Genomic DNA, 19,612 nt, shown 5'->3' with positions numbered 1-19,612 from the left:
TTCCGATCTCCTATCGAGGGAGACCATAAAAATGACTCATCGACCATGTTTAGTCCGAATGGTTTCGAATATGAATAGATGATGGAGTGTGACGTTGTAGTTTCAAGTGGGAAATTATCGCCTTTACGTAATGTGACATCGATTTGTGGATATGCATTGGCATCAACGCGGCAGCCCAATTTTATGGTCTCTTTTTCTGCTAATACTACTTCGGCCTGGTTCCAATACACGGGTGTGAAATCAGAATCACGCATGCGGCAAGTAACAGACTCTAGATATGGAGCAATGTTAATTGTTACAGTTACTTTCCTTGAACTTGAAACAATGTAATTATAGGCTTTGTATATCAATACACACTGGTATTCACCCTGGTCATTGTGAGCTGTGGTCTTACGGACTGGATCTATCTTCAGATCATACTTAGCGTCATTTTGGCTATGTAATATTGCATACCTTTCATCCGTGTATTCTTGAGTATATTTATTTATACCACCATTAGTACTGATCACAACATTGTTCTTCTTCCATGATACCTTGTAGTAAGAATGTTGGTAGTTGATTCTACATCGTAGGTTTACACTTCCAGTACTTCCGTGTTGTAAGTTTAAGGTAACATCTTCAGGACCGTCCCGAATATATGGTCTCCGTGCAACTGCACTCTCATATATGGACAACAGGATTACAAGGACACCATTCGAGAAACGCATAGTTTTTTTTCAAATTTGTTACTTCTGCGATCTACTATTACAGTCTGTCATACACAATACAAGTGACCAGTTGACTTGAATCGAAATGTTTAACAGCATCATCACCCTTGCCGCCCATCTTGAAATCTCACTTCAATGATGACCAATCGGATGTGCACTATAGCAGTATCTGTTGTAGCATCGCTCTTTACTCTCAATAAGATCCCAGGGGACTCCGAGACAAAGGGTGTGCTGATCATGAGATCAAACTATTGAATAAATGACGAAATACAACACTTTTACTGAACATTAACAAGAATGACAGGATATACGCTTTCTTTTTATAATTCACGTCAAAAGTGTGTTGAACTTCCGTGCATATATACTTTATTGGTTCAAATTTCATATGGAATAGCATGCCTCGTGTTGTCTTACAGAGCAGGCTAGACTGTATTTCCAGCATATGTAAGGTAGTGTGTTATCATCACAAAAGACGGCATTTTGAAAAGGCACAGGGGGAGGGGAGCAGACAGAATGAGAGAGAAACTCTGAAGAGTCACATACTCTTACAGTCATTACTATTTTATAGATATAAAGAATCCTGCTGTTGGCAACATTCGCCAAAATGTTTTAAAGTATTTCGATTGAAAATAACAAGTGGTAAGAAAAACATGATTCAAAGATCTCACAGATTTTGACATGACTACAGTGCTGAAAGTTTTAGTGTATACGGGATATTACAGGTTCAACACATATTTACGTACTTGATTTCATAGCCTATTATACAATTTATTATCTATAGGACCTTATTACTGTAGTTTACATATATTATTTATTTAATGGCTAGAACTGGTTAGATTTTGGTAAACATTCCATGGATATTAATGTGAGCTATTTACATAATGAATGGTTGTCAGTAATTAGGCTGTCCTAAGACTGCACGCTTCATATTCAATATAATTTGGTGCATACATTGCTGATAACAAAAGTGCTTGTGTCATATACAGTTTGATAATATAGCTTGTATTTGTAATGATTAATTTGCAAAATTTTTGATTTTCAGTAATTAAGTTATAACTTAGAATGCACGCTTCAAATTTAATATAATTTGGCACATACTTCAAACATAAAGAGAGAAGTTGTGAGCATTTTGCTCACGGTTTGCCGCACACACGAGCAAAAAGTCATTCGAGGCAAAAATTATCAAACACGCTAGATATTTGGCTCACAGCCCCGAACGTTCGAAATCTCATGAACATTTACGCGCGCACATGAGCTATCTGCTGAGGAAAATGGCACGAATGACTTTTTGCTCAGCACTTTGCTCGTGTGTGTGCCGGGCTTTAACGTCATTGAAATCATCTGTAATGCTATATGCAAATCTTTCGATTCCACCAGTCAAAAATCGTGGTTTGGCTCAGACACTGCAGGGACCGGTGGTTTTAGAAACAGGTGTTCTCTCAACCTGATAACATCGCAACGTCTTTGGCTAACGTTGTAAGACGCTGGCATGCAAATTATAATGAGATGTCAAGTGTCAATTGAAATAGTGAGTATCATGTTAAATCATCCTGAACATAAAGTTTGCCCTGTATCAAGACAAACCAGACCTGGTCAGTGGCCCCCTGCCCCGGGCATTTACCTCAGTATCCAAGCGAATATGTGTGTCTGCCAACATATCTCTGCATAAGTTAAAGTGTAGGTAATATAGCCATACAGTTGCATAATAATATATTGACTCGAGTAAAATTTTGGTATTGAAGACAATTGTCAAGGACTCTATGGCTTCTGATAACGTGTATGGTTTGAAATTTTAGGCCACTAAATGGCCTCCTACATGTCCTTATTTTCGAAAATGTACTTACCGTGGGAGGGGGACACCCCTCCCCCACCCCACTAGCTATCATGGGAGATGCTGTTTCTACCAGAATTAAGATTGAAAGAGAAAACTCTGCTTTTTGTTTTTGACCAAAATAATTTCTCTCCAGGTCCCCTGCCATAAATTCTGACCCCAGCCTAAACCAAGGATAAAGAGAAATAATTTATCGCGGATCATGTGACTTTGAATGAGATATGTGATTGGTTAGAATTATAATAATATGGACGTTTTGTATTGGGTTGAAGTGGCGATTGTGTCGTCAATGCAACGCCGCCTTTTGGTAGTTTCTCAATGTCCTTGGTAAAAAACTTTAATTTGAAAGACCTCGTGGCCAGAGTTAGCATTTTGAGGTACAGTAGTTACAATGAGTTAGGTGCCTATGTGATATAAACTGCTACAATCTATATACAGAACACTCAGAGAGATATTTAGCGCTAAAACAGAAGCTACGCGGCCTCATTTGAGTGTGGCGCTCTTGCCACTCAAAGTAATATCGGGTCACGTGACACAGAAAACCCCAAGGACAAAATCTGCAGTTACATAAGTCACATTAGGTTTGTACGAATCGTACTAATAAAATTGTGATTTTAAATGAAATATTGGATGGCTAGTTTGTGTATCTCTAAGGGCTTCGATTTATAAAGTTAGCGATTTTGAGTTTAAATATTTGTTACTAACATTTGAAAAATATGGTGTATCTTTAATTAATGAGTGAATGTCGTCTTCGACAAACAAAATTGATTTTTGAATGCGAGAAATCAAATCGGAATATCACTTGAATTGGCCACTTGATGTCACGGATTGTTTATTATCATTTTCCTTGTCTCCGTATCTATAATTGTATATGTGTCATTGAATTTATCTTATCAGTATTAGTCTTCTTTGATAGCTTTGATTTTCGAGGGGATCAATGGAAAGAAGGGTTTCACATAAAGATATTTTGATTATCACAAGTGTAAATATCTGTGGTTAAATTACAAGGGTTAAAGTATTTACTCCTCTTCACTATGTAACTTAAAAAAAATAGTTAAGCATACTGTATCTTGCTGTTTGTGTACCTACTATAAAGCACGATTCTTTTCAGATATCACGTATACAATATACCAAATGAATTCAATGTATAGAAAAGGCACTGCTAAGCAACTAAAGGTTACAACATGTTGTGCGCCATCAGCGTTTAGAATAATATATCAAATAAAAAATTGATTACCAATGACGTTAAGGATGGACCTAGGCCAAAAAAAATGAAATCAAAAATCAAAAACTAATAAAGATAAAATTAGGTTTCAAAATAAAAAAACCCCAACAGTTTATGTTTCTGTCATTACATGGAACCTATGTACTGAATGTAAAAGATGGTCCAATATAACTAGGTAATCATGATCAGCTTGTGTTCAGTTTTTAATGCCTAGTCAACTGTAAACGATAAGTCTATCTCGCTGTCAGTTGATTTCACAATTTTCCGACCATACTGATACATCTCCATAGTTACAATGACGTCATAATGGCGACACTATCCTCAGACCGATCGCGAATTGGTATGCCGTGTTGTGTTTCGTTATATGTAGAGAGGGAGAGAGCGAGGAAAAATAACTGAAGTAAAACTATATCTGGAAAACGTTATTTCTAGAGACAATCTGTTTAATATTTAATTACATAATTGGTATAAATGTTCGTGATGGCGTCATTATATCAGAAGCTATTGGCTCAATTGAATTCTGGCACAGACTATTGATAAAGCTCTTGTATAATGGTTAACACACTTTTTATACTGATTATCATTTTGTGAAATATGTAATTAAGATTTTTGTATTTTAAAAGTTTTAATTCTAATTGTTTTCGAACAGTGTATTTGCTACATGAATGACGCACCATGTGATAAGTTCTTGAGGTCAATTCTCCATGTATAATTTAGAATAGGGATTAAACAATTTCCTCGCTTCATGAGTCAAACGAGCGTTTGCATATCGGTGTACATATCAATATAAATATTGATGACAGATTATACTTAACACTCAGAAACATTGAGTCAAGTATAAATACATGGTTGACAAGTAGGTGTATAAGCACCAAGGGTAAACTCCAAAAATAGTCAACTAGAGCCACTTAGGCCGTTATATAGTTTGATTTTCATTTTGTAGAGAAGTATTCTCACTGGTACCTTGACGAGCTACTCCTATATGAGAACATAGTATAGTACTAGCAACGAAAAGTAAACAATCGTGTCATTTAATCTGTTGTTTTTTTGAGAGAGCAACACGTAATGTTTACATTATACTTTCGAGTGTACCATTTCTTATAAATCCATCGCAATGCAATGGCTCGCCTTTTAAAAATTGCCAGTGTCTCAACTGTTTGTGCAACCCTTGGCTGTTTAGTCATAGTATTGAACTTGCCTTCTCGTCACAATGTTGTGCTGTACAGTCCGGCCAAAATGTCCTGGAATAATGCTATGAATATTACAGAGACATGTAAGTACCTCTTGAATAGTTACTGTACTTAAAGTCATATTTGTTGGTTGTTTCATTGGTTTCCACCCCCGAAAGAAAGTACAAAGTGATATCAACCAAACAGTTTATTGATTTGACTGCAGTGGAATATTTTTTGTGAACGCCACCGTCATGTTTAATTCTATAAATGTAGTCTAAATATTTATAATGCTTAACTAGTGCAGAAATCGTGAGATCGAATGGTTGTATTTCCATTAAGTTTTACACCATTTGAGGTATGTTATATTTGGACATATCATTCACACATAGTCAGCGTCGATATATCTGCACTCACTTCTTGTACAGAGAATACAATTATATAATAACATTTCTGGTAAGACAGATCTCGATAATACTTACCGACCCACCCACTTACCTAAGTACCTGCCTACCAACCTGCCCAACCTACACACAGACCGGCATAGTCATGTGTACCTACCTACCTCCTTCCCTCCAGCCTTGCAGATAGACAGATAGACAGACAGACAGACAGACAGACAGGCAGCTTTAGGCAGGCAGGCAAGCATACATACATACATACATACATACATACATACATACATACATACATACATACATACATACATACATACATTTGTACATACATGCATACATACATACAATTACCATGAGTAAATAAATTAAGATAGTAAATTGAATATTATCTTAATAATAGTAAGACAATAGTAAGTGTATGACCTCGTATGATTAACCAGATTCTCGTATACATTTATTTTGATGAAATTCATTATTCATGATACTATCTCTTGCGATTTGTCTGCATAGCTACAGTTAGGAAATGTACACAATTTACGGTTAAACAAATGTTGTAGCTCCTCTTACCCTCTCTTCTGGAAAAATGTTAAGCCCCGCCAAATGAAACTCGAGCATTATTTTAGCCACCCATTCTGTCACCTACACTAAAGTGGAGATATAAAATTATGTGGTATAATATGATACATTAAAATAACAGTGATAGCCAACATCAATAATACTCTGAATGAGATTACATCCCACAGGATGTCGATTTCACACGCATACAGAGATGTCTCTAATTAGCTCTAACCTATACTGGGAGGTACTTAGCCAGACACCGTCCATCTTGTTTTAGGAGAAAGACAATTATCATTGATTGCTACTGATTGGAGAGACAACTCCAAAGGTGAAAAAAATGAAAATAAGACAGTGTAGGAGGCATACAATATCAAACCATAGACATACTTTTTTGTCTTACAATAGTTGAATATGGTAATAAAATACCAGAATTGAAACAATTATGCTATACATTACATATTATCGTGAAGTATATTTTGATGTGGCAAAGCTGAAAGATATTTTGCGGATGTGCACTTGGTAATGACTTCTCCTGAAGTTTAATTTGGTTCCAAAAAATCACGAATAAAGAGCAAAACATTTCAAGACTTTCAGACTTTGTTTTTCAGGGCCACCAAATATTCTAAAAAGAGGTCTGCCGTTTTATCAGTAAATGTTTTAATATAAGAAACAAGATGTAAATGAGGTCGAATGCATCTTCGGAGTCACTGCATGCAACAGGCGACCTCACGTTGAACGACTTTTTCTGTTTTTTTTTTTTTGAGTTTCACTCTCTGACATTATTGCGACTTGCTATCTTCAAATGAAGGAGACTTTCAAGACTACTGTTACCCACGGAAAATGCACGTTGCATGTGAACTTCGTTTGTTCTTTTCCGCGCAAAGAATTTTTAAAAGTTAAAATTTTCAACTGGACACATTTTTTTATTCAATGTTAAGCCAGCGTACAATAGAGATATAAGATACATATTAGCGAGGAGTTTGTGTAGTCACTTTTGACTTTTAGTGATCCACCAATTTAAATCGCGCATGCTAGGAATCATCACGTAAATAACGATTTTAATAACTGTTACGTCGCTATGTATTCAAAAAGTCACACTTTTCTTGCTTTTTCCACCAAAAATCTCAGGGGGGGGGGGGGCTGTCCCCCCCCCCCTCGCAGGCTACGGTACTGAGACATACATGTAATACGTACGCATTTTCATTTTCTGTCCCTTTTTCCAAGCTTATTCAATTATATTCTCGCTAATATTACTCCAACAGTTCTTTATGGAAAGTGTCTCATCACCGTAAATACAGTGCTGTTCCGAAGGTGTTCACCATTCAAATGGCAGACGGGCCGGACTAAGCGTGTGTGTATCCACATAGTCAACCAATCAAATTACTCGGTTCGACCCACATTCTCGTTTCCTTTCATTTATTAGCTGTTCTAAACTAAATATGCATACCAAATGTGTAAATCCGAATTATTATTATTATTTTTATTATTTTATTTATACTTGGTTTAAAAAGTAGCACAGGCGTGCCAATACATCCGAGATGTAAAATATGAATAAAAACTACAGTAAAACCGTCAGGAAGATAAAATATACATCACAAGAATAAATTATATAACAAACAAAACAAACCAACAACAAAGACTCAAAAGACACAGTCAACACTAAAATCTAGAGCTGATAAATAAAATGATGGAAATCACATTGCGAAAGAGTATTAAGTCGTCCAACAACACTAAATTACAAGTAAAACATGGGTTGAGAGACATTGCCTTGCTTTAAATTGATGGTTGAGAGACATTGCCTTGCTTTGATATGAAAGTAGAATACACCAAGAGGGCCAAACCATTCAACCTATAAAGTCTGATATGAACCTCTGTCACCAGATTTGTTCGTTGTCTCATTGCGCTTTCAATCCAACAAAGCCAATGAACAATCAATGCAGTTTTTTGTTTCTTTTTGGATCGTGTCTCTGTCGATTTGTATGTTAGATATCAGTGTTGGCCATGATATCAATCTCTATCCAAATAAGTGTGTAGTGCAGCGGAGCACGAGGTTGGTGCAATATCTGCGCTATAGCCCATTATCCGCACTGTAGCTCATTAAGCAGCTTACACCACGTGCACGTTCGCACTAATGACATATTATTGAATTTGTTTGGTTAAATTTAGCTGAATAACATCATCAAAAAGCTGAATCCCCACACTACTGAAAGTATTGGAAAGATTATGGTTTTTGAATGGCCAGAGCAAGCACACCTGTATGTGGGCACAAATTGGCCAATCGGATTTGATCTGCAAATCATTGTAAAACTATGCAACAGGCCAGTGATTAGTCAGTTTATTTCAACCATATGGCACTTATATAACACTTGTTTCGATCAGATTTGTAATTCCGGGATGTGATTTTGATGTGAGAGGACAGTAATGCCGTGGGTATTATATACGTTGTGGGGCGATTGTGGATAGTAATCTAGTTTGTCTTCTCCATGATGTTGAGAACAGACTGTTGAGTACAATTTAATCCTCGTGTCCTCTAAATATTTACATCAACTATATTTTTTTCTTTTGTAGACAAAACTTGAATCCGGCTCTGTGTTTCTTAAAATCGTACGTGATTGTACTGACCACTAGGTTATCACTGTCGCCCCTTTGTAAGTTTGATAACGTCTTTAATAAATGGATATTCAACGTCATTTCACGAACCATCAATTTAGTTCTAGTATATATGTCGAGTGTGGTATGTTTTTCAAAATCTGCACCGCACTCGCATTTTATCAGATGAAATGTTCTCTTCCTTTATCACCTTCTCGAATTATCAAAACCTACGAGAATTGCCAGTAAGATGGAAACATTGTTTACCAATGTTCTGGCACTGTTGTTTGGGTGTAAAACAATACTGTATGATTGTCAAATCGATTCATACTTTACTCTAACTGTGATGTTACAGTTCTATTTTCGACCTGTAAAAAGACCTCCAAAATTTGATCAGCATAAATTCTTTGTGGCTCACATTTAAGCAAGGCGCAGGTATTGGAATCTATTTTTGAAGTGCAATTTGTAACATTTGAGACTAGTTACAATACTTGTTGCATTTGGGTTTTCTTTTGAGCTTTTCATTGTTTGTGGGTTTGCACTAAAGTTATCTTTGATTGAGAACCCCGGAAGAATGAAAAGCATAAAAAATACAAAGTAAAAACTTGTTGCATGAGAATAATGACTTAGAAAACTAACATAAGTTATTTAGTCTGTGCTTTAATTAAAATTTGATTAAATGTTTCATACAAAAACATGCATAACTTTACTAGAATACAACATTGTCTTAATATTGTATTGTACCAGTGCAGTATCTGGATATACTATCGTACCAGTGCAATATCGTTATATTGCACCGAACCAGTGTAGTATTAGACAATGTGGATACAATCGTGTAAATAATATACTCCTGAAACAAAGGGTTTACACACGTGAAGTGGTGTAACTTGAACAACACGTCGGTTGTCAATTGCAAGCGATGTGTACAATCCCAATGCTTCGAATTAATATTCTTTTACAAAAAGCTTATTCAAGATATATGTGGGTTAACTTTCCAATAAATAACTGATGAGTACGACAATAGAACGACACATTACCTGGCAAGTTGAAATAAACGGTAAAGTACGCATAAGAATGATGCACACACACACACACACACACACACACACACACACACACACACACACACATACATACATACATACATACATACATACATACATACATAATGGACGAAAGCAAACTTTGAACGACATAATGGGCGAGGTGACAGCCGAGCCCATTATGGAGTGCAAAGTTTGCTTGAGTCCATTATGGACTGGGAGGGCATACATTATTGTTATTATTTTATAGTTTTGCCAATTCCAGTTAATTTGTAGACCGAGAAACGCAAAACAACGTATAATATACACAGCGCTGAACATCGTCTGCCATGTTGCCCGGAAGCTGAATACTAATCATAGCGACATACGTACATACACGTACACACACATATACACTTCAATGAACTGCTGTGAACAAATTTGTTTCATGAATGCGTTGTATTTTTAAACAGTAGAAATGACAATCATAAGTAACAACATACATTAAAAAAAAAATTGGAAAAAATTGCCTTACGGACATAAGCTTGTATTGTTATGCTCGTTCCGGGGCCGCGATGCCCAATAACGGAGTACATTATCAGTAATAATGTACAGCGATGACGTCACAAAATTCACTGGAATCGCTAATGCTATAATATAATTTACCTTTAATGATAGGTATGGTGTGCAGAAACACGGCGTTGCTATGGGAAGTTGTCTTGGTCCTAGTTATGCTTGTCTATTTATGTCTTATCAAGAACACCTTATTTTCAGTTCGTATCAAGGGATCCTACCTGATCTATATAAACGATTTAATGATGATGGCGCTTGTGCAGCTTCACTCAAACTTGAGGAACCTATGCAAACTACATGTGTAACTTTAATCCTGCTATTCAGTATACTATGATATTTCTGAACTAACTAACTAACTAACTAACTAACTAACTATCAATTTCTTTGACATCTCCCTTAGGATTGATGGTGATGATATAGCTACATCTATTTATACTAAATTAAACCTACACATTCATATTTGCAGTATGGTTCATCACATCCTACTAAGTGTAAAGATTCCATTCCCTATTCACAATTACTTCGTTTACGTCGTATTTGTAGTAGTGATTTGGATTTCAGAGAAAGGTCTGCTGAATTTTGCACGTACTTCCATCAACGTGGTTATCCAGTGTCGGTTACCAATGCGGCTTTACTTAAAGTGTCATCTTTGTCTAGGGAAGCTTGTGTCAAATCACATGATCAGAAGAGTAATAACGATCGTCCCATATTGGCTCAAACATACCATCCCTTTTCCACTAGAGTTAAGAACATTATATACAAGCATTTTATTATCTTACGTTCTAATAGGGTTAACAATTCATTATTTCCTGAAGCACCTTTAACAGCTTGACGTCGTGATACTAATCTTAGAGATATGGTGGTGTTTTTGGCCCTAAGAACAGTGTGGCTGTTACGAGTAGATTTGTTTGTATTAGTACTAACGTAGTGTATTACATTACGTGCCAGAAATGTGTTTTTCATTTAGGTTCAACTGTACTTCGTCTTGGTGATCGTTTCTTGGAACATCTCCGTCTGACCAGACAAAAGAATCGTAACTATCCCGTATCTATGCATTTTATTACCAACGATCATAGTGTATCAGATATGTCTATTACAGGAATTTGTAAGGTTACTGGAGATGAGAACCATTTGAGGTTGAAGGAAGAGGAAATCATTCTCGGAATGCTGGAACCTCTTGGAATTAATAGATTATTCACGTCATTTCCTGTCTAATCACGCTTATTTTATATTGCAGGCGTGTTCTATTTGTTCTTTTTGGTGTGTGCGAATTTTATAACTTTTCACACGTATAATCGTTAATCACGCGAGGTTGTCGTTCTATTCCAAAACATTCAGATATAATCAGGTGTTTACCTAAGTCTTGCCTTTGAATTCCTTGAAAAAGAATGTTTATTCGAAACGTCGGATTACATCTATTTATTCGTACTGTCTCACAAGTTTCTTATACATTTCTTTCTACATACACACATACTACATACATACATACATACATACACACACACACACACACACACACACACACACACACACATACATACATACATACATACATACATACATACATACATACATACATACATACATACATACATACATACATACATACATACATACATACATACAGGTATCGTTGCAATGAAGTAGTATTATTTTGAACATGAACGTTATCTTAACTTTCAGTAAACTGCTCTGTAAGGTTTCCCAACTGGAGCAGTAAGACCCGACCCCTCGTAGCCTTAGTGAGTTTTCCTGGATCAGGGAATACCTGGACTAGACATCTATTGGAAATTGCTTCAGGAATTTACACTGGATCTATTGGCAATGATCGTGGTCTCTTTCGTGGAGGTGCGTAGAAACTGTTTGTCGTAAGAAGTTCCTCTACCTTTCGTTACTATAAGAAAATGCAATGTTTGTTCACGTCAATAGGTTTTCCTAAATTACGTAAATGAGTACTAACTTAAAGTCAAAATATCCACCACTGTATTGACAAGTTCAATAAACAGTATACACACTGTCTAATGTGGCGCCCTCGTATCATAAATTATGATATATATACACACGTTTGACTTCTCATGACTGTTATATTTTCTTGTTTACATTCTGCGAAACGTATCATTCATAACTGAAAACTTCTCCGTCCAGTTTGAATGTGCTTTGGATAGTGTAAGAACTTGATACTTGTTATGTTTATAACTACTACGTGTCGAACTGAATATTAAAAGGGAACAAGTGTGTTAGGCTAATTTTATCTTTAGCTTCTTTCCTTTACGTACAATAATGACACCGAAAAATTAATTTTAACCAACCCTTGGCAGAGGTTAATTAAGAAATCAAAAATAACAAATTTGGCGCAGAAGAGGCCTGATGTACACTAGGGTGATGTATTGTCGGAAAATATATAATGAGGCCTGTCCCCTCTTAGTTCCCCTGTAAAATAAAAGAGATTCATAGCACTAACTGTTGTATGTTAACTCTGTCATTAATCCCATACATATTGTCCCATAACAATAGGTTTTCGTGGACAACTTGAAGATTATCGCAAAGGCAACACCCTCATCGTCAAAACGCATTATTGTGATAGGAAACATGAGTTTTCATCTGCTATTTTGCTTATTCGAAATCCGTACAATGCTATAATAGCTGAATACAGAAGACGACATGGTGATCACGTATCACGATTTCCACTACAAAATATTACAGGGAAATGTAAGTGTGAATTGTCTTAACAACATATGCACAGCAATGTGTAGAATGTCAACTGATTAGATGTTGAATGAGAAATATGGTATATATATCAAATATAGCTTGAATGGTTTGAAATTCTTGAAATGAGTAAATAGAAATAAACAATCTGATAAAAACAAATAATAAACCATAATATAGCCTTGGATAGAAGTTCACAAGGAATAGACCAACAAAAGTTTTGTACGTTAACATAATATGATATTATATGTTTAAGAATGACGTTTTGTTAAACTCTACTTTTTGTTGTGTCTTTCAAATATTATTCTACTTCATGACGTCATGAGTTGATTAGCGGAGCTAGGTATAAAGTGCACGAAAGAGCATATAACTACCGAAGGATTCATTGTGCTATATATACCTACTTACATTATAACAACCAAACAGTGTAGAGATAACATTTACCAAACAACTAAATGAAAGCACCATGTAGTAATATGCCATCAAACCGATCAAACGGTGGTAGGTACGTGCACGCTCTCATCTATGTTGTATAATTGGTAACCAGTAGGATTGAGGTTGCAATGTGAATGCTTTAATCCTATGCGCTTATTAAGGCTGCAATGGATTCTATGCTGTTCATGGAGTTGGGCGTTGTTTCATGTCTGTTGATTTGCTGACGTGATTAAAAACATAAATACATCATCATTCACGCCTACCTACTTTAACCAACATATTGCAACATCATATCTCAACTTGTAAGAATATGGTTTATGTTGTCACTATGCATGCAATAATTCTAACACTGTACATAGATTTATAACATGTCTCATACTGAAACATAAGAACTATCTATAGAAGCATTGGTAGATTCAGATTTTAGACAGTGGTGTCACTTTTAATAAGCCTAAGGTATAACAGGATAGTATTTTTTTCAGATTGGGAAGAGTTTGTCGCAGAACACAGTTCATACTGGCAAAGATTACACAAATGTTGGTTGACTGAAAAAAGACGTATTTTAGTTGTTTACTATGAGGACCTGAAGAAGGATACCATATCAAATATCGACCGTATGATGTCATTTCTCAACCTTACGTTTACAGCAGAAAGGCGGCGATGTGTTGAAGAGAACAAAGAAGGCAATTTCTATCGAAAACCAACCAAGAATCGTAAAGGGTCAAAGTTTGATCCCTACACAAATAGTTTACATAAATTGATCAATGGGTACATCACGTACATAGATCGTATCCTGAAAGAAGACGGTCATAGCCCTATACACCCTGCATCCAAACTGTTATAAGATATGTCCATTATGTGGCATGTCTACAAGTCACCATAGAATGTTTAAGATAAAATGTCAAAAGTATAGGCCATTACTATGATTTCAGTTTCATATCTCGTATATTGGGTTTGCTTCTACTAAAGGGTCCAACATGAATAGACTGTTTTCTCGGGAGTGTTGTTCCAAATGCTTTTTCATGTGTGAGATATGCCAATAAGGTAGTAATAAATGTAGACAAGGGAAACAAATAATCTGAGGTAATAGGAATATATCGGGAATATGTTTAAATCAAATATGAGAGATACTGATAAACACTCCAGTCTTCCCAAACCTCGTGTAAACATGATTAACATGTTAACATACGGTATGCAAAATACACAGAGCTTTACATTTCGATAGAAGTGTGATTGATATCTGCTATAACAATAGAGTACCGTAGCCTGCGGGGGGGGGGGGGGCAGCTGCCCCCTGAGATCTTGGAAAAAAGCAAGAAAAAAAGCGACTTTCTGAATACATAGCGATGTTACTAAAATCGTTATTTACGTGATGATTCATAGCATGCGCGATTTAAATTGATGGTTTACTAAAGTCAAAAGTGACTTTACACTGACTCGCTATTATGTATTTTATATCTCTATTGTACCCTGGCTTAACTTTAAATAAATAAATGTGTCCAGTTAAAAATTGTAACTTTTAAAAAATTCTTTGTGCGGGAAAGTACAACAGAAGTTCACATGCACTGTGCATTTTCCGCGAGTAACAGTAGTCTTGAAAGTCTCCGTCATTTGAAGATATCAAGTCGCAATAATGTCAGAGAGTGAAACTTAAAAAAAAGACGGAAAAAGTCGTTCAACGTGAGGTCACCTGTTGCATGCAGTGACTCCGAAGATGCACTCGACCTCATTTACATCTTGTTCCTTACATTAAAACATTTACTGATAAAAACGGCAGACCTCTTTTTGAAATATTTGGTGGCCCTGAAAAACTATTAAACTAGGTACGCAATTTAAGATCCGTTCTTTAAAGATCCACTTTCAATAATTGTGTTCGGCGTTGCCTTTGGTTAAAATGTTGTTTGATATAATTATATCGTTGCACTGACACTAGCGTTATTACGCAATTCATTTTGAAGCGACAACTTGCTAGGAAAGAATGACCCTGAATTTGTAAACAGAGCTGTACCTTCGACATCAAAATCCAAACTTCAGTTATTTCCATTATAACGATAATGGCAAGTAGAATTCACTGATTTCACCTTGGGTTCCAACAGAAAGGAAGGCCATAACAGTGTTGGGAGTAGGGTAAAGAAAATGATTATTTTGTAGTGTTACTTATTTGAGAAAGCACCATCCAATTTTTTTTAATTTAAAAGTTTGGGTTTTTATACTTTGAATGTGATATCTTTTCGGCAACTACTTTGAAAGATGTGACATTAGGTTTAGGAAAAATGAAAAAGCTGTCAAACCTACCCATATATTTTTTTGGTGATGGGCAATATATCCTCATGCGGGCGTCGCATTTGTTTCAAAATTAAGGATATTACTTTATATTTTCTGAATAATAGTACATGTAACAATATACATTTGAGTCTATTCCAAATTATATAATATCTTATACAGTGGTTTACATGGCTCTGCTGATGCATACAAGCATGAATTGAGATTAAATTAAGCTGTTGCATATTAAATGTGCACTAAAAAGAATTGAGCAAAAGTTTACGACCATGGGAGTGGGCTGAACAGTCATAGGGCCGCAAAGTCTGAAAGTCTTGAAATGTTTTGCTCTTTATTCGTGATTTTTTGGAACCAAATTAAACTTCAGGAGAAGTCATTTGCCAAGTACACATTCGTAAAATATCTTTCAGCTTTGCCACAACAAAATGCACTTCCAGATAATATGTAATGTATAGCATAATTGTTTCAATTCTGGTATTTTATTACCATATTCAAGTATTGTAAGACTAATTATGTCTATGGTTTGCTATTTTATGCCTCTAAATGGCCTCCTACACTGTCTTATTTTCAATTTGTTTCACCTTTCGAGTTGTCCCTCCAATCAGTAGCAATCAAGGTGATAATTGTCTTTCTCCCAAAACAAGATGGATGGTGTCTGGCTAAGTACCTCCCTGTATAGGTTAGAGCTAATTAGAGACATCTCCGTATGCGTGTGAAATCCACATCCTGTGGAAAGTAATCTCATTCAGAGTATTATTGTTGTTGGCTATCACTGTTATTTAAATGTATCATGCATTTGTATTGTACCACATAATTTTATATTTCCACTTTAGTGTAGGTGACAGAAGGGGTGGCTAAAATAATGCTTGAGTTTCATTTGGCGGTGCTTAACATTTTTTCAGAAGAGAGGGTGAGAGGAGCTACAGCATTTGTTTAACCATAAATTGTGTACATTTCCTAACTGTAGCTATGGAGACAAATTGCAAGAGATAGTATCAAGATGACTGAATAAGTTCTATCTAAACTCGACCTGAAATATTTTGCTGTCATTATATATGGTTTGTTTTATCCTTGTCAAGCATTGTGAAAAAATGAAATTCTACATACCTACCCAATATGATGGGTTAGGTTGCCCGTTGACCAGCTTTTTTATTTTTTCTAGCCTTACATATGATATTTAATTGCGTATGCTAAAATAGATATTATGCAAGTTGTATGCAAATTTATGTAAATTAGCCACTTTTCTTAATTTTAAATGCATGATTGCACCATCATTGTAAAACTAATTATGCCCCCCCCCCGGCAATTTGGTCAGTCTACGGCCCTGCAATAGAAAGAAACACAGACACAGACACAGACACACAGACAAACAAACAAACAAACAAACATACATACATACATACATACATACATACATACATACATACATACATACATACATACATACATACATACATACATACAATGTACATACATACATACGTACATACATTTACTTAAATTTCTACATAGATACATGCAGAGACAGACAGACGGACACATACATACATACATACATACACAGAAACACAGACGCGCATATGCTGTGAATATAATAAATAATAATGTGAATGATATATCAATATGGAACTAGTAGTTTACACACCAGGGAAGAGAATAATTTAACCGTGTTGAATTAGCTGGACTGTGTAAAACGAATAAAGTAAACACACTGAGTACAGGATTGAATACAAATTACCAATCATTCGTTCGGAATTGGCTGTAATTATTAATAAATTCATGAAAATGAACGCAAAACAAACAAACCACTTTTAGGATAAGTTATTAGAGATGTCATAAGTCAAGCTCTTTCCATTATGTCACGTTTATGTGTTTCCTGTAGCTGTTGGGGTCAACATTTAAAGTTGAAAATACGTTGCTCAATGTATTTACACATTATGTTATTTGATTCATCATATTAATACATTTTCTCGGTATAACAGTGCATGTGTTATTGAATTTATTTTATCATTATTAGATCTGCATAGCCGTGATCTTTTAGGTGATGACATGGAAAGAAGGGTTTCACGTTTTAATTAACCCAGACCCTAAATATAGATATTTTGATTTGTCACAAATGTAAACATTGGTGGTTAATTTACAATATATAACCTAAATACATATATAACCTAATTACTGAAAATCATTAATTAGGCAAATTATTCATTAAACGTGTGAGGTACATCAACATAATTTATAGAACACATGTGATTTGTTTTGTTCTAAGGGATCGGTCAGTTTCTTCGGCCTGGGGGGGGGGGGCGGTGGATTGGTAGGGGGGGGGGGTCTCCCTGTTTTTGAAATTGGCAGTAGGGGGGGTCATGCTGTTTGGAAAATTGTGGATAGGGGGGGGGGGTCATTGTGTTTTAAATTATAATGGAAGAATAAAATCCTTTCTACAATGGCATATAGCCTTGTCTGAAATGTGGTACATGTCAATATTTGTTCTTGTCCCTGTTTCTTACATGATTTCTTTAATATTACTTATTAGTTCAAACATAGCTATACATATACATATACATGTATTACCTAGCTACCACACTAGTTACAGAACATGTCATGTAAATGCTTGGCTGTTTCACAATCAATGCTTCAATTATATTGCAGTTTGGGGCAAAAGTGAACTTGAAGGTTTCGTAATGGCAATTTTCATAGATAGTTTATAAATGAAGTTAATCTAAATTGTTCTACTCGTCATGTTATTGACACTACAAATCACCATATCTATCAGATTCCAGTTTCTATTATACACTAGGTATGACCACCTAAAGTTCTCTAACATACCGGTGACTTCATTATACATATATTAATGCCCCTATACTAATGTTACATGTCTATTTTATGTGATATAGGAAACTCATTTAAAACGTACATTTAGGTTAGCTTTTCGAAGCTTGGAAATATTACCTCAAAGGTTATGAATAACCTAAACATTGCCTTAGTATCTCAAGCAAAAAACTCCATATCTGCCAGGGGGAAAACCCCAAGGACTTCCTCACCCCCAGAGGTCACTCATGCATTCAACCAACAATCAGATGCACCAACAACCTTTTTACTGTCATAATGGTATTAAACTTTTCTTAAATATTTTCACCCTATTCTAATTTGAGATGATATTGTCTTTTCAAGATGTGAAATGTTTGCCAAGATAGTCTAAAATTGCCTTAATCTCCAAATCTCCCCTACCAATGATACTACCATTAGATGTGCTGACCTTTACTACATGTATATAATGATGCCATTTAACTTTTTAAGAACATATTTCAGCCCTTAGTGTAAGTTATAAAGAATAGTTTCTGATACTTGCTGTCTTGTAAAGCATGGATTAAGTTATTGCTAAAGGGTCTAAATAGCGTAAATATTGGCTATAAGAATAAAAATCCTCCAGGGCTTCTAGAGGGTGACCCCCTCAGACTCCCCGCATGAGGTGGACATATCCCAGTCTCAAGCTCTTCCCCTCTTACTGTCAAGATGCTATCAAAGTATATTTCAAAAGTATTTCAACCCTATGTAGTTGTTTTTTACATGTTGGTGTTGTCTTGTAAGGCTTGGAAAGTATTGTCTGAAAGGGTCTGAATAGTCTCAAAATTGACTTTTTTAGGGAAAAAACCTCCAGGGCTTCTAGGGGGAGACCCCCTAGGACCCCCCCCCCCCATGAGGTGTACACATCCCAGTCTCAAGATCTCCCCCCTACATCTTACTGTCAAGACCCTATCAAACTATATTTCAAAAATATTTCAACCTTATGTAGTTCCTTTTTACATGTTGGTGCTGTCTTGTAAAGCTTGGAAATGATATTCTAAAAATGTCTGAATAGTCTCAAAATTGACTTTTCAGAGTTAAAAACCTCCTGGGCATATTCCCTTCTCAAGCTTTCCCCCTACCTTTCATTGTCAAGATGCTATTAAACTCCTTTTCAAATATATTTACCCTGTGTAGTCAATAATTTTGATTATGATAGTGCTAACCCGGGATCTTATAAAGTAGATGCAAGACAGTCAAGCAGTCCACACTGAGTCACGATCAAAAAATACCTGTCACTCATGCGAATATCATATATGGGGGGGGGGGGGTCATCAT

The 19,612-nt window shown here is 35.7% G+C and overlaps 1 protein-coding gene across 1 annotated transcript; it reads left to right on the top strand.

Moving 5' to 3' along the window:
- Nucleotides 1-4,999: 4,999 nt before the first annotated feature.
- LOC144432702 (sialate:O-sulfotransferase 2-like) lies at nt 5,000-14,057 on the top strand. The gene is made up of 4 exons (XM_078120968.1): nt 5,000-5,036; nt 11,756-11,920; nt 12,587-12,781; nt 13,696-14,057. Exons 1-4 carry the CDS (start codon nt 5,000-5,002, stop codon nt 14,055-14,057), a joined length of 759 nt encoding a protein of 252 aa, XP_077977094.1.
- Nucleotides 14,058-19,612: the final 5,555 nt, after the last annotated feature.

The sequence above is a fragment of the Glandiceps talaboti genome, chromosome 3, assembly GCF_964340395.1.
Source record: "Glandiceps talaboti chromosome 3, keGlaTala1.1, whole genome shotgun sequence".
In the NCBI taxonomy this organism is placed as follows: Eukaryota; Metazoa; Hemichordata; class Enteropneusta; family Spengelidae; genus Glandiceps; species Glandiceps talaboti.
The sequence above is the reverse complement of the archived record's forward strand: the minus strand, read 5'-3'. Positions and strand labels throughout refer to the sequence as shown.